The sequence below is a fragment of the Myotis davidii genome, unplaced genomic scaffold, assembly GCF_000327345.1.
Source record: "Myotis davidii unplaced genomic scaffold, ASM32734v1 scaffold453, whole genome shotgun sequence".
NCBI lineage: Eukaryota > Metazoa > Chordata > Mammalia > Chiroptera > Vespertilionidae > Myotis > Myotis davidii.
This window is the reverse complement of record NW_006285234.1, coordinates 1,550,656-1,564,691: the sequence shown is the minus strand read 5'-3', so window position 1 is coordinate 1,564,691 and position 14,036 is coordinate 1,550,656. Positions and strand designations below refer to the sequence as shown.

The 14,036-nt window shown below is 38.2% G+C and overlaps 1 protein-coding gene across 1 annotated transcript in view; it reads right to left on the bottom strand.

Annotated features, from left to right (window-relative positions):
* Positions 1–14,036, bottom strand: part of RFWD3 (ring finger and WD repeat domain 3) — a gene marked incomplete at its 5' end in the record, with an annotated part of 36,703 nt that overhangs the window by 10,949 nt on the left and 11,718 nt on the right. The window contains 6 exons of the mRNA XM_015558799.1: positions 360–579; positions 1,586–1,700; positions 7,325–7,416; positions 7,513–7,710; positions 9,635–9,705; positions 13,378–13,580. Coding sequence (XP_015414285.1) covers positions 360–579; positions 1,586–1,700; positions 7,325–7,416; positions 7,513–7,710; positions 9,635–9,705; positions 13,378–13,580 — 899 coding nt within the window. The remainder of the gene's footprint in view (positions 1–359; positions 580–1,585; positions 1,701–7,324; positions 7,417–7,512; positions 7,711–9,634; positions 9,706–13,377; positions 13,581–14,036) is intronic.

The following is a 14,036-nucleotide window of genomic DNA, read 5'->3' as shown; positions in this document are numbered from 1 at the left end:
AACAGCAAAAGCTTCAATTTTCATAGAAATGTAGGTTTATTTCAGACATGCTAAATACAAAAGGCTGAAATAAATGGGTAATTGTTAATGAGTATTTGTTGTGGGCCTCAAGTTTGACATGTTTGTTCTAGACCAGCGGTTCTCAACTGTGGGTCGAGACCCCTTTGGCAGTCGAACAACCCTTTCACAGGGGTCGCCTAAGACCATCCTGCATATCAGATATTTACATTACGATTCATAACAGTAGCAACATTACAGTTATGAAGTAGCAACGAAAATAATTTTATGGTTGGGTCACAGCATGAGGAACTGTAGTTAAAGGGCCAGAAGGTTGAGAACCACTGTTCTAGACAGTTCACCTGGAACAAAGGTAGCTTGAGGAGAAGGTTGTGACACCACCAGGCAGTTCAGAGCATCACAGTAGGTCATAATTCGGCAGTTTCCACTCTCAGACACTGTGAAGGTCTTCTGGAAATAGTACTTGTGCTCGGGCAGTTTGGAGGGCGAGCCACTTAGGAATTGTCCTTGGGAGCTCACTAAGATCTGATCCCGATGTTGCAGAATAAGTTTTTGCAAGTCCTAAAATGAAAAAGATTTTATAAATGTGAAGCTTTTTTGTTTAGTATTGTTTTAAAATTTTTTTTTAATCTTTATTGATGAGAGAGAGAGATCAATTTGTTGTTCCACTTCTTATTCATGCACTCATTTGTTGATTCTAGTATGTGCCTTGACAAGGGATCAAACCCACAAACCTTGGTGTGTTGGGATGATGCTCTAAACAACTGAGCTAACTGGCCAGAGCCACGTGTAGCTTTTTTGATTGTTATTCCCCTTATGCAAAATTCCTTGATCTAATACAAGGAGGTTTCTTTTTAATTTTTTAAAAATATGTTCTTATTGATTTTTAGAGAGAGAGGAAGAAAAAGGGATAGAGACAGAAACATTGATGAGAAACATTATCAATTGGCTGCCTCCTGCACGCTCCCCACCAGGGATTGAGCCCACCACCTGGGCATGTGCCCTGACCAGGAATAGAACCGATGACTCTTATAGCTCCTGTGTCTACACTCAACCACTGAGCCACACCAGCCCGGCATAAGAAGGTTTCTTATCCATTATATGAAAATGTTAACACAAATCCTAGAGAATTGCTGTAGTTTTTGCAGCAAATGAAAAAAGCAAATGAAAAAAATGAGAGCACAGAATCATAAACAACAATAGGGCTGAAAATTGTTTTTGTTTAAAACATCATTTTATTGGTAGATGCAGGAAGATGAAAGGACTTACGTTTTGCATTATCTGGTTTAATCTTTTTAAAAATTCAAATTGCAGTAGAATTAATCATAAAGCATGTAAGCTTTGGTCTACGGCCATACCACCCTGAACGCGCCCGATCTCATCTGATCTTGGAAGATAAAGCACGTAAGCTTTGGACAAATGCTTTAATCAAAAATAAAGCTGGTCATGTTTACTTGCTGAAAATTTTGATAAATCATATTTCTATCTGAGATGAACCTTAGTAATATTTAGATTCCCTTTCAATTCCTATACCAAAAGTTATTTGGATTAGAAAGAGCAAACTTACCTTGACACGATTATGAAGCTTAGTGCATTCCTCAGTGAGGACTTGAAGTCGGAGCCGGCACTGTGCTGTTTCTAACTCTGCCTGCTTCCTTAACATCTGCTCCTGTAGTAAGGTACTAGAGGGGGAAAGCCAGCAAGAGGTAGAAATTAGGAAGCTACTGAAGACTTCCCATCAAGGTAGCATAGTAAGTTCATGCTATGATACAAACACTTTGCTGTAAATATGTCATGACTGAATAAAACAACAAGAGAAAAATCTCAAATCCAGAAACAATACAGAAATGTAGCATGCACGGCTAAACGAATGAGCCTACTAGATCTGGTGTTAAAGTAGGCAGTGATGACCAGGAATTTTGGCTCCTTAAGCAATGGGGACTATAAATGCAAAATGAGGGATCAGAACTAAGCTCTCTGCTTGATTAGAGCCAATTATGAAAGTGTAAAATGACATGTTAAAAGACTAAGGTTATCTGTTGGAGTAAAAGAAAAAACAAGCTACAAGAATAGATACTCAAATTAATACTACAAAAAAGAGGCTAAAGTGAAAAACATAGGATGCATGTAATAGGAAAAATGCTAACAAAAGACCAATTAGAACTAAAAAGCATGAATAAGCATAAAGATAAACAATGCATAACGAAAGGCACATTCACCAAAAATAAAAATCATAAATTTTCATGTACCTAAAGACAATTTGAAAATATGAAATACAAAAAAAGGGAGAGATTTCCACTTCAATGACACAGGATAGAAAAAAAGATGAAAATTGGAAAGAAAGGAATAAAGCTGCTCTATTTATTTCATGCAAAATTCAGGAGAACCTACAAACTATTAAGAGTCCAGTAAGGTGCTAGAATCAATATCAAGAAAAGGAGATCAATCACATTCCCATATGCCATATAACTGAGTGGTAAATTAATAATAATAAAAAAATTCTTTCACAACAGCGATTTTAACAATAGCAACCTAGGAATAAAGTTAAAGGGTATGTAAGAACTTTATGAAGCAAAGTACACTTGTAAAAGACACAAGAAAACAGTGAGTAATTGGAAAGCTATTATACAGTAATGATCATGGCTGGAAAGACTTAAAATCATGAAGATGGCATTTCTCAAGTTACTCTAAAAATTTAATGCAACTTTAATCAAGATATCAAAGGGCTTTTCCTGGAACTTAGCAAACTAAATTTAAAATTAATATTGAAGAGCAAAGTGCCAAGAATAGCAAAATCGCCCTGGTTGGTTTGGCTCACTGGATAGAGGTCGGCCTGGGGACTGAAGGGTCCCAGGTTCGATTCTGGTCAAGGGCATGTACCTTGGTTGCAGGCATGTCCCCAGTAGGGGGTGTGCAGGAGGCAGCTGATCAATAATACTCTCTCTCATTGATGTTTCTAACTCTCTATCCCTCTCCCTTCCTCTCTGTAAAAAATCAATAAAATATATTTTTAAAAAAAGAATAGCAAAATCAATTTTAAAAATATGTTTTTATTGATTTCAGAGAGAGGAAGGTAGAGGGAGAGAGAAACATCAATGATGAGATAGAATCATTGCTCCGCTGCTTCCTAACATGCCCCCTACTGAGGATTGAGCCCAGAACCCCAGCATGTGTCCTGACCAGGAATCGAACCATGACCTCCTGGTTCATGTGTCAATGCTCAACCACTGAGACATACCAGGTAGGCAGCAAAGTCAATTTTAAGGAACAAAGTAGGCGAACATATTTTAAAGCTACAGTAAATTATATATTGGAGAAATAACCATCAGATCACAGAACAAGAGTAGTCCATTCATACACAGAAACTTGATTTAAGATAGTGTTGATATTATTTAATAACTAGAGGCCCGATGCATAAAATTTGTGCAAGAGTAGGCTTTTCTTCCCCCAGCTGCTGGCACGGGCTTCCCTCTGGCACCTGGGACTTGTGCTTCCCTTGCAGTCTCAGCTTTGCTTGGAAGGTTGTCCAGAAGGATGCCCGGTCTAATTAGCATATGACGCTTTTATTAAAATAGCATGCTGTCACAAGTGGTTATCCAATTACTAGATTTTAAATAGATTAAAAGCCTATATAAAATATTAACACTTTTAAAGACCCTTAGAAGATATTCTATCTTTATGACCTTGAAGCAGTAAAGACAAAAAAAGCACAAGAGACTGATAATCGCATTAAAATTAAAAGCTCATGTTCAAGGAAAGATTCCATAAACAAGTTAGAGACAAGCCACACATTGGAGAATTATTTGCAATGTATACAAATAACAAAAAATAATATAGCCCAACTGGTGTGGTTCAGTGGTTGACTGTTGACCTATGAACCAGGAGGTCACGGTTTGATTCCCGGTCAGGGCACATGCCGGGGTTTTGGACTCAATCCTCAGTAGGGGTGACCAGGCCGACGGGGGGAGGGGGGATGGGGACACGGACGACCCTGAGAGGCGGCCAGGTCAGTGGGGGTGAGGGGCGCAGTTGGGGCAACCAGGCCGGCAGAGGGGGGGGCAGTTGGGGGCGATTAGGCTGGCAGGGGGGGAAGTGAGGGGCGATCAGGCTGGCATGGGGGTGAGGGGGCAGTTAGGTGTGACCAGGCAGGCAGGTGAGCCATTAGGAGCCAGCGGTCCAGGATTGTGAGAAGGATGTCTGACTACCAGCAGTTGGACATCCCCCAAGGGGTCCCGGATTGGAGAGGTTGCAGGCAGGGCTGAGGGGACCCTCCCCTTCTGCACAAATTTTGTGCACCGGGCCTCTAGTAAATCAGCAAGAAACCATGTTTTGCTCAAAAGAAATGAGCAAAAGATATGAACACAATTCACAAAGAGTATGTTCATTAGTAACTGAAGAAATGCAACTTAAGTAAATACTACCTCACCCCATGAGACTGGCAAAATTAAGTCTGGCCCTAGCTGGTTTGGCTCAGTGGCTAGAGCACTGGACTGCAGACTGGAAGGTCCCGGGTTCGATTCTGGTCAAGGGCACATGCTCGGGTTAAAGGCTTGATCCCCAGTAGGGGGTGTGCAGGAGGCAGCTGATCAATAATACTCTCTCATCATTGATGTTTCTATCTCTCTCTCGCTCTACCTTCCTCTCTGAAATAAATAAAAATACACTTTAAAAAAAATTAAGTCTGATAATATAAAGTAGGTAGGGGCATGAAAATAATGAAAACTATCTTATACTGTTGCTGATGTAAGTACAGACTGGTAACAGCTTCTTAGAAGAGCAATTTGACAGGGTCTAGTAAAGTTGAAATTACATGTAACCTACGCAATTCCATTTCTAGACTGAAACTCTTGAGCAACTCTCTATAGCAGTGGTGGAGAACCTTTTGAGCTCAGAGTGTCAGCATTTTGAAAAACCCTAACTTAACTCTGGTGCCGTATCAAATTTTTTGATATTTGCAACCACAGTAAAACAAAGACTTATTATATTTTTGATATTTATTTTATATATTTAAATGCCATTTAACAAAGAAAAATCAACCAAAAAAATGAGTTCACGTGTCACCTCTGACACACGTGTCATAGGTTCACCGCTTTTATTAACAAAAACTGGAAACCACCTTAATTATCCACCAGCACAAAAGACACATAAGTAAATTCTAACTAGAGAACTAAATACTATACAGAAATTGAAATGAATAAACTAGAGTTACATGTATCAAACATAACATTAAGAAAAAAAAAGCTACAGATAGAAAATTATAACTCAGTAGCATTTGCATAAAGTGTAAAAACATCCTAAATCATATATGTGTGAGTGTGTGTGTGTGTGTGTGTGTGTGTGTATATATATATATATATATCCATATCTATGCTCTGGGTAAAAGGATGGAATTAAGGAGAACCTAATTCACAAGTAAGCTTTTATTGTATCTGTAATACAACTGCCATTTTAAAATGCTGTAATTAAGTTTTTGTTGGAGTGAATGAGAAGAAAAAAACAAAGAAAATTAAAATCGTCCGTAATCCCACTCCTCAAATGACTATCTGTAGTATTTTTCTAGCTCACAAAAAAAATGAACTTTCACATGACAACATATTATATCCACTTCAATAGCAGTTTTAATGAAGGTATAGCATTCCATCACATTGATATGCCAGAGTTTGCTCAACTAATTCTCTTGGCTTGGATTAACAATGCTAAATGAAAAAACTCATTAAGTAAATCTTTCCACACATCCTTAATTGTTTTAGAATAAATGCCTGAAGTAGAATTATTTTTTTTAATTTTTTAAAAATGTATTTTTATTGATTTCAGAGAGGAATGAAGAGGAAGAGAGATAGAAACATCAATGATGACAGAGAATCATTGATTGGCTGCCTCCTGCATGCCCCCGACTGGGGATCAAGCCCACAACCCGGGCATGTGCCCTTGACTGGAACTGAACCTGGAACTCTTCAATTCCCAGGCCGACGCTCTCTCCACTGAGCCAACCAGTTAGGGCTAGAATTACTTTTAAAGCATACTGTTGAAGCACACTGGCAAGCACAACTAAATGGTTGTGCCTGTGTACTTACTTACTGGTAGTGTGTCCGAGAACCCATGTCCCTGAACTCTCGGTGGTATTTTTATTCTTTCATAATTCTTAAAGCATATTTTAAAGTGTTATTAGCGACTGTTCTTGGGCTTCCAAGAACAATTTCTTTCATTGCACTACAGTGATAAGCTTCACTTTTGAGTCTTCTGTATAGGATGCTGCTGTAGGAGGTTTTAGGAACACCATAAGCAAAAAATGGCAACAGAGACGGGCAGTAAATCTAATCCCTAGATTAGAATCTGGACAGGCTACCAAAAAACCCAGAATATCTTTCTGCTTGGGTGTGCTGCCCAAGCCAGGTATAAGGTATTATAGAGTTGTATGTTTCTCTCTGGCTTTTCATTTCAAGAGGGCTTAAGACACCATGGTCTTGATCTCCACAGGTCATATTTACCAAAGGCTGAAGTCTTAGAGTTGATTCCAATTTCATGGGAATACCTAAGTGCTCCTGCAGAAGGAATAGCTACTCCATTCCTTCTGAACCTACCTGTTCCAATTAACACACAACACTCAGGCTCTGAAAGCAGAGGCTTACAAGAGGTGCCAAGCACATAGAAGGAGTAGTGGTAGAGTCTTCTCCCTGCTGCCCTTTCATGTCTCTTTGCAACACTGGTTAGTACTCCGTATATTACAAGAATAGAAGCTTTTTAAAAATATATATATTTTTTATTGATTTTTTACAGAGAGGAAGGGAGAGGGACAGAGAGTTAGAAACATCGATGAGAGAGAAACATCCATCAGCTGCCTCCTGCATACTCCCTACTGGGTATGTGCCCACAACCAAGGTACATGTCCTTGACTGGAATCGAACCTGGGACCCTTGAGTCTGCAGGCTCTATCCACCAAGTCAAACCGGTCAGGGCAAATAGAAGCTTTTTTAAATTGGCAAACTAAAATTAAAAACCAATGTATTGACTTGTATAACTGAAAATTCATTGGAGTCTAATTCAGGTATAGCTGAAACCACAATTATTTGTCATCTCAATCCTCATTTTTAATGCTGTATGGAAAGCAAACAATGCAGACCTCTTTGAGAAGATGATCAGATATATATTATAAATCACAATGTGAGACAGACTGCTAGCAATCCCTAGAGATCCCCAGTCACAACCCAAGTAAAGCATCAGAATCACACTAAGAGTGACTCATACAACCTATTTCTACAAGGAACCAAAAGGGAACATTCCAGCTAGGCAGGTTCTTTTTACCTACCTTTTCATGCGCTCATGTTCACTAGTGTCCAAAGCTCTCAGGGTTCGGGCATAAAGGACAACAATGTCACTGTGCTTGGCTTTCTTGTTGCACTAAAGAGCCCAATAGGACACAATTAGTCGAGTTCCAGGAATCCTCCTGATTTAACATGACTGTGCACATGCACAGTCCCTATCTACAGTCCTTACCTGGGGACATTTTCGTGTCGGTCCTTTGAGCCATTTAGAAATGCACCTAAACCCAAAGAGGTGCCCACAGCGTAAAGCAGAAAGCCGGTGATCCCCAGCATTAGTCCACTGTTCTAAACATATTGTGCAAGTGTCCCCTTCTTCTTCCTCATCTGTAGAAGCTGAAGGCAGCAGCGAACTGCACTTCTGGGGAGACTGCTGGATGAAAACCAGAACACATTCAAATGAGAGAAAATGCAAAATCAGTCTTGAAGAGGATGCACAACTATCAAATGAACAAAATCACACAAAAATGATACAAACCCAACTGAAAACATTGCAGAAAAACTACAACACCTATGAATCACTTGTCATTCTTTTTAGAATGTAATCTAGTCAAATCCAACATAAAGCACAAAAATATTAGTACCCTTTGACCTTATAAAAACTCTTGGATTTTTTTTTTCATTCAAATGAAGAAAAAGGCTATCTTTACAAAGACACACACACACACACACACACACACACACACCAGCAGTTACCCAGATAACCAACAGGAAACAGTAAGTTTGTTACTTTTCCAAAATAAGGTTTCGTAATCAACTCAAGTGGTTATAAAGTACTTGGTTCTTGTGAATCAAAGAAAAATACCAGAAAAACAAACTACAAACAGCTTATAAAAAATTACAAATGGTCAATACTTGATTACTTATAATTTAAAAATATGCAAATTTTTAAATCTATTAAGTGGTATAAATTAATGTCTGATGACACCAAGCACTGTTGAGAGTGAGGGATAAACGGGCATGCTTACATATTGTTGCTGCAAGTAGAAAGTTGGCACAAATTTTCCAGAGGGCAATTTGGCATTATCTATTAAAACTAAAATACATCTTTTTCCTTTGATATAGCAATCTCTCTGCTAGGAATATATGTCACGAATACAGACATAAAATCTGCCAACACATTTCTACAAGGATGTTCAGTGCAGCATGATTTATATTAGGAAGAGCCTTTGGCCAGTGTGGCTCAGTTGGTTAGGGCATCAACCTGTATACTGAAAGGTTTCGGGTTCGATTCATGGTCAGGGCACCTACATCAAAGTCACCCCTCAAGTCCCACTGCCCCCACCCCTGCTTGCCCTCTAAAATAATATGTATATCCTTGAGTGAGGATATAAATAAACAAAAAAGAATGAAAAGGGAATGATCATAGTATACATGACAAGGGAAGAGTTAACTAAAATTTTATTTATATGATGGAACACTGTTATTAAGTTACTAGAGGTCTGGTGCACAAAATTCGTGCTTGGGGAAGGGGAAGGGAAGGTGTGTGTCCCTCAGCCCAGCCTGTACCCTCTCCAATCTGGGACATCCCTCTCACAATCCAGGACTGCTGGCTCCCAACTGCCCCCCTGCGAGCCTGATTGCCCCTAATTGCCCTCCCCTGCTGGCCTGATCACCCCCAACTGCCCTCCCCTGCTGGCCTGGCCCCCCCAACTGCCCTTCCCGGCCGACCATCTTTGACCACATGGGGGTGGCCACTTTGTGTTGAAGTGATGGTCAATTTGCATATCACCTCTTTATTAGATGGAATTAATAAAAATAAGGTTTAACTTTATGTGCTAATAGAAAGCTCTCCAAAATGTTGTTGATGGGAAAAAGAATAAAAACAAGACATAATATAATCCCATTTGGGTAAATCTAAAATATTTTTACACATAAATTCACATGTACATAAATTTTTTTTTCTAGAGGGAAGAAATAAAAACAGAGACCATACACAAATATGCAAAAAGTAGATCAATGATGTTTTGGGATTGGCCAAGTCCACAATTGATGTAAATAACTTAAATATTAAGTACAATAATTTGTTATTTTTTAAATTAAAAATTGCTTATCACATAGTTATCACCTTCTGCCAGATAGTTCATAAACTACATTCCTATATATTAATTGATACTTAACTTTGTTAGTTAGGCAGGACAAGTTACCCTCACATCTTCACCCCCCACCTGTTAACCCTTTTTTAAAACTAAGAGAAAGAAGTTACACAAATAACTAACTTAGATAAAATCTACTCCTAGATCTCGTGCCTATAAAGCCTGCAGTCTCCTTTTCATTTCAAAAAAAGTTCGTATTACCTGCTTGGGTAATGTGTCTCTTCCACCACTACATATAACTTCTTGCTCTGCTGAAACACCTCCTGGTTGTTCTGCCAAGTTGTTTCCAGAAATAGCAGAATAGGTAATAACAAAAGAAGACATGTGTCATAAGGTATCAGAGGCTAGGAGAGGCTGAACTCACCATTTCTAATTGGTAGTGTTAGTGTAAAAGGGATAAGAATTTTTTCCCAAGCAGCATCAGTGAATTTCCCACTTATTTTAGATATTTTCTAACATATATAAAAAATAGACAAAACAGCTTAACTATCCATAGATACCCATCACCCCATTTCAAAATAATCAATTATTTTTATAATCTTCTTCCAGCTTAGCCCTATTTTCTTTTGGAATACTTAATAACAAACTCTTAAATATCATTTCATTTGTAAAAACTTTTGTAACACTAACTGGTAAGGATTTACTTTTACATAACATTATTATTGTACCTCATAAAATTAACACTAATCCTTTAATACCCAGGCACTCAGTTCATTCAAAATTTCCCAACTGTATTTACTACAGTGAATTTATTCCAACCAGGATTTAAACAAGGTTTCCAAAATGAGCTTGATTGTTATATGTCTAAGTCTTTGTTTTTCCTTCATTACAATTTTCCTTTACTCATTTTTATCCCCTCCTTGTCACTGATATATGGGGGAGTTTGGTCACTTGTCTTATAAAAAGTGCTACATCCTGGATTTGACTGTTTTCTTGTGGCACTGCTTACATTTCCTATAAACTGACATATGCAGAGGCTTCAGTAGATTCAATTCTGGTTTTTGGGTAAGAGGAGGGGCAGCAAGATACTTCTTAGGTTGTGCATCTCTGATTATAGCACATCAGGAGGCTCATATTGGGTTAAGGTGTTATCAGTCTGACCCCTAAATTATCAGGGTCTTCATCAATCTTTCACACCTTCATTAAGGTGATTTTTAATTTTTAGGCATTTTTCATGTAATTTTTCTTGGATTGCTTCTAGATTTTGAAGTATTCCTTACTCCTGGATTTTATCACTCATATACTTTTCTAATACCAAAATGATTTCATTTTTTACCTTAGATCTCCAATCCATTTACTATATCCTGGTTTATAGTATAAGGAATGAATCTACTTTATTGTTTTTCAGTTAGATATCCAGTTTTAACAAGAATTTAAGTCTCTTATCCTCATTGATTTGAGATTTTCCCTTTACAAAACTAGATTTTCATATACATTTAGGTATTTTTGTAGATGTCCCAAATGTCATACATTTTAGATTTGAATGATTGCATCTTTGAGATACTGCTTACCTTGTTCCTCTACTCCTTTCTGTAAACTGTGTGAATTAGTTATTATATCTAGTCTTAAATAAATTCATGTTTTTTGTTTTGCAACAATACTTCTTAGCGGTGTGGATATTTCTGACTATAGCATATCAAGAGGCACATTAGTTCTGGAGATTTTAGCTTGGTCCCTATAAAAAGAATTCCATTAACCTTTCACCCTAATGACTTTAGGATCCACTGATGATCTTTACCTGAATACATTGCTTTAGGAGCCACAGAATGACCCCTGCCCCCATCATTTCTGCCATGACTAGATAATTCTTCTATTTATTTATTTATAAATATATCTTAATTGATTCCAGAGAGGAAGGGACAGGGAGAGAGATAGAAACATCAATGAGAGAGAGAATCATTTATCAGCTGCCTCCTGCACGCCCCCTACTGGGGATCAATCCCATAACCCTGGGCAAACCTGGGACCTTTCAGTCTGCAGGTTTGCTCTATCCACTGAGCCAAACCAGCTAGAGTGGTAATTATTCTATTTTAAAAATCTTTCTTTGGCATGGGTGGGAGGGATAAAATGACAGAGTTTTAAGGGCAGTGAAAATGCTCTGTATATTATAATGATGGTTGTCCAAACCCATACAATGTATAACACCAAAAGTGAACCCTAAAGTAAACTATGGACTTCAGGTAATTATGATGTAAAACAAATGCATCATTCTGGTGAATGATGCTGATAATGGAGAGGCAGGCAATGCATGTGCAGAGATAGAGAGTATATGAGAAATCTCTGTATCTTGCTCTGTTTTGTTGTGAACCTTTCTTTTAAACTACTCTAAAAGAAAGTTTTTAAAAACAACAACCCTAAAACTTCATTCATCATTTATTTGGTTTTACTGAATACAGTTCACACAAGGAAAGGTAGGATAAATGTTTGCTCCTTTATTTTTCAGCTTTCAGACTAATGAGTTAGGGCTCTTATAATTTATTAAAATAAAATGACTGATAAACGAGTTTGTTTTTATTGATTTTTTTTTTGAGAGAGAAACATCAATTTGTTGTCCCACTTATTTATACATTCATTGGTTGATTCTTGTATGTGCCCTGACCAGGGATGGAACTGCCAACCTTGGTATATTGGGACAACACTCCAACCAACTGAACTACCTACCTGTCCAGGGTAATAAATAAGGTTTTTAAAAAATACATAATTATGAATTTATATATTTTCATAGATTTAATGCATTTCAACCTATTTAAATCCAAATACACACTCATTATTCTTTCTGATATCTCAAACTGTCCTATTTTATTTTAGGTTACTAAGAACCCTTTCTAGGTTGTTCTTATGACATATCTCTCTGAGACTTAGATTGTCTCCTTGCTTGCTAGCCTAATAAAATGCTTTAGACCAGTGGTTCTCAACCTGTGGGTCATGACCTCTTTGGGGGTCGAACGACCCTTTCACAGGAGTCGCCTAAGATCATCGGAAAACACACATATAATTACATATTGTTTTTGTGATTAATCACTATGCTTTAATTATGTTCAATTTGTAACAATGAAGTTGGGGATCACCACAACATGAGGAACTATATTAAAGGGTCGCGGCATTAGGAAGATTGAAAACTACTGCCCTAGACTCATATTTGAGATTCCTATCCCAGACCTGGAAAGCCATTTCTCCAAAAGGCCCTGGTTCCATTTAGTGGGAAAAGCCCACAATTTGGGGTATCAGAGGGCTTTAAATGTAAGCAAGACCTATGTTTTTGGGGTCTCTGCCCACCAGTTGCTAAACAAAGTTCCACTTGCACAATACATAACATTATACTAGGACTTAAAAAGTAGAAGACTAGATAGTGCACTAAATTTACAAAGCTTTTCTTTAAAAACAAAGAAACATCTACTTCCTTCTCAGATGTCTAAGGAAATGAAAGAGAATATAAAATGTGATTACAAAATAAATGATTCACTGGGTCACAAATCATATTAAAGTGCAAGTCAGATCACATCCTCTCTATATAATTATGGCCAGTGAAAGCTGCAATATAAAGCAGAAATCTATAGCATTTGCGGGGGAAAAAGAAAAAGTATCAAAACACATATCCAGAAACTCTAGCCTTTTGAAGTCTGAGCATTTTTTGTTAATCCTCTCTGGAGGGTATTTTTTCCATTGATTTTTAGAGAGTGTGGAAAGGAAGGAGGGGGAGAGACAGAGAGAAACATCAATCTGTTGCCTCCCACAGGTGCCCTGATCAGAGCCAGGGGTGCAAACTGCAAACCAGGTATGTGCCCTTAACTGGGAATTGAACTAGAGACCCGTGTCTGGGAATTGAACTAGAGACCCTTCGGTACACGGGCCAATGCTCTAACCACTTAGCCACACCAACCCAGGCTGGAGTCTAAGCTTTCTATATATTAGCCTTGTGAATCCAAACCTGGATAAACACTCACCTTCCAAAATGGCAGCTTCAGGTTCTGCCTGCACAACCACCTCTTCATACTCTATGGAACTTTCATTGTCAGAATCAGAACTACTTGGTACCTGCAAGTCTTCAGATACAGGATTGCTAGCCCCTGAATCATGAGAAGTAGTTGGCAAAGAAGGTTGGCTCCTGCTCACTTGAAAGTAAGCATCCAACGGTGGTGCTCTGGACCTATTTACAAAGAAAGGCAATAGAATGTACAATAGACCACCATCATAAAAATAACCCAATGTAATTTGGAGGTAAATCCTGGTCATTTGAACCCATCTCCAGGCCCTTAAATGCTGCCTTTGAACAAAATAGCAGAATTAGGCAGATGATGGCTGATCTGTATACTTTCTTCCACTTAATTATATTAGCCCACACTGGAGCCTGACTCTTCTACTAAAAGCTAATTCTACTTTACTGGCCCCTTTGGCCATGTGTTAATACCTTTTAAAGGATATGACTCAGCAATCTGTCTGTCAATATTAGGGGGTTGGGAAGAGAAAAAGGGCATGAAGAAAAAGGGCCCTGTTGGTCAAATATGGTCTCATGGATTCTGCTGCTACAGTTAGGCAGATCAGGTCTTTTGGGATACAGAATGAAGTCTGGCTTCAGTCATCATTGTTTCAGCTCTTATTTTTA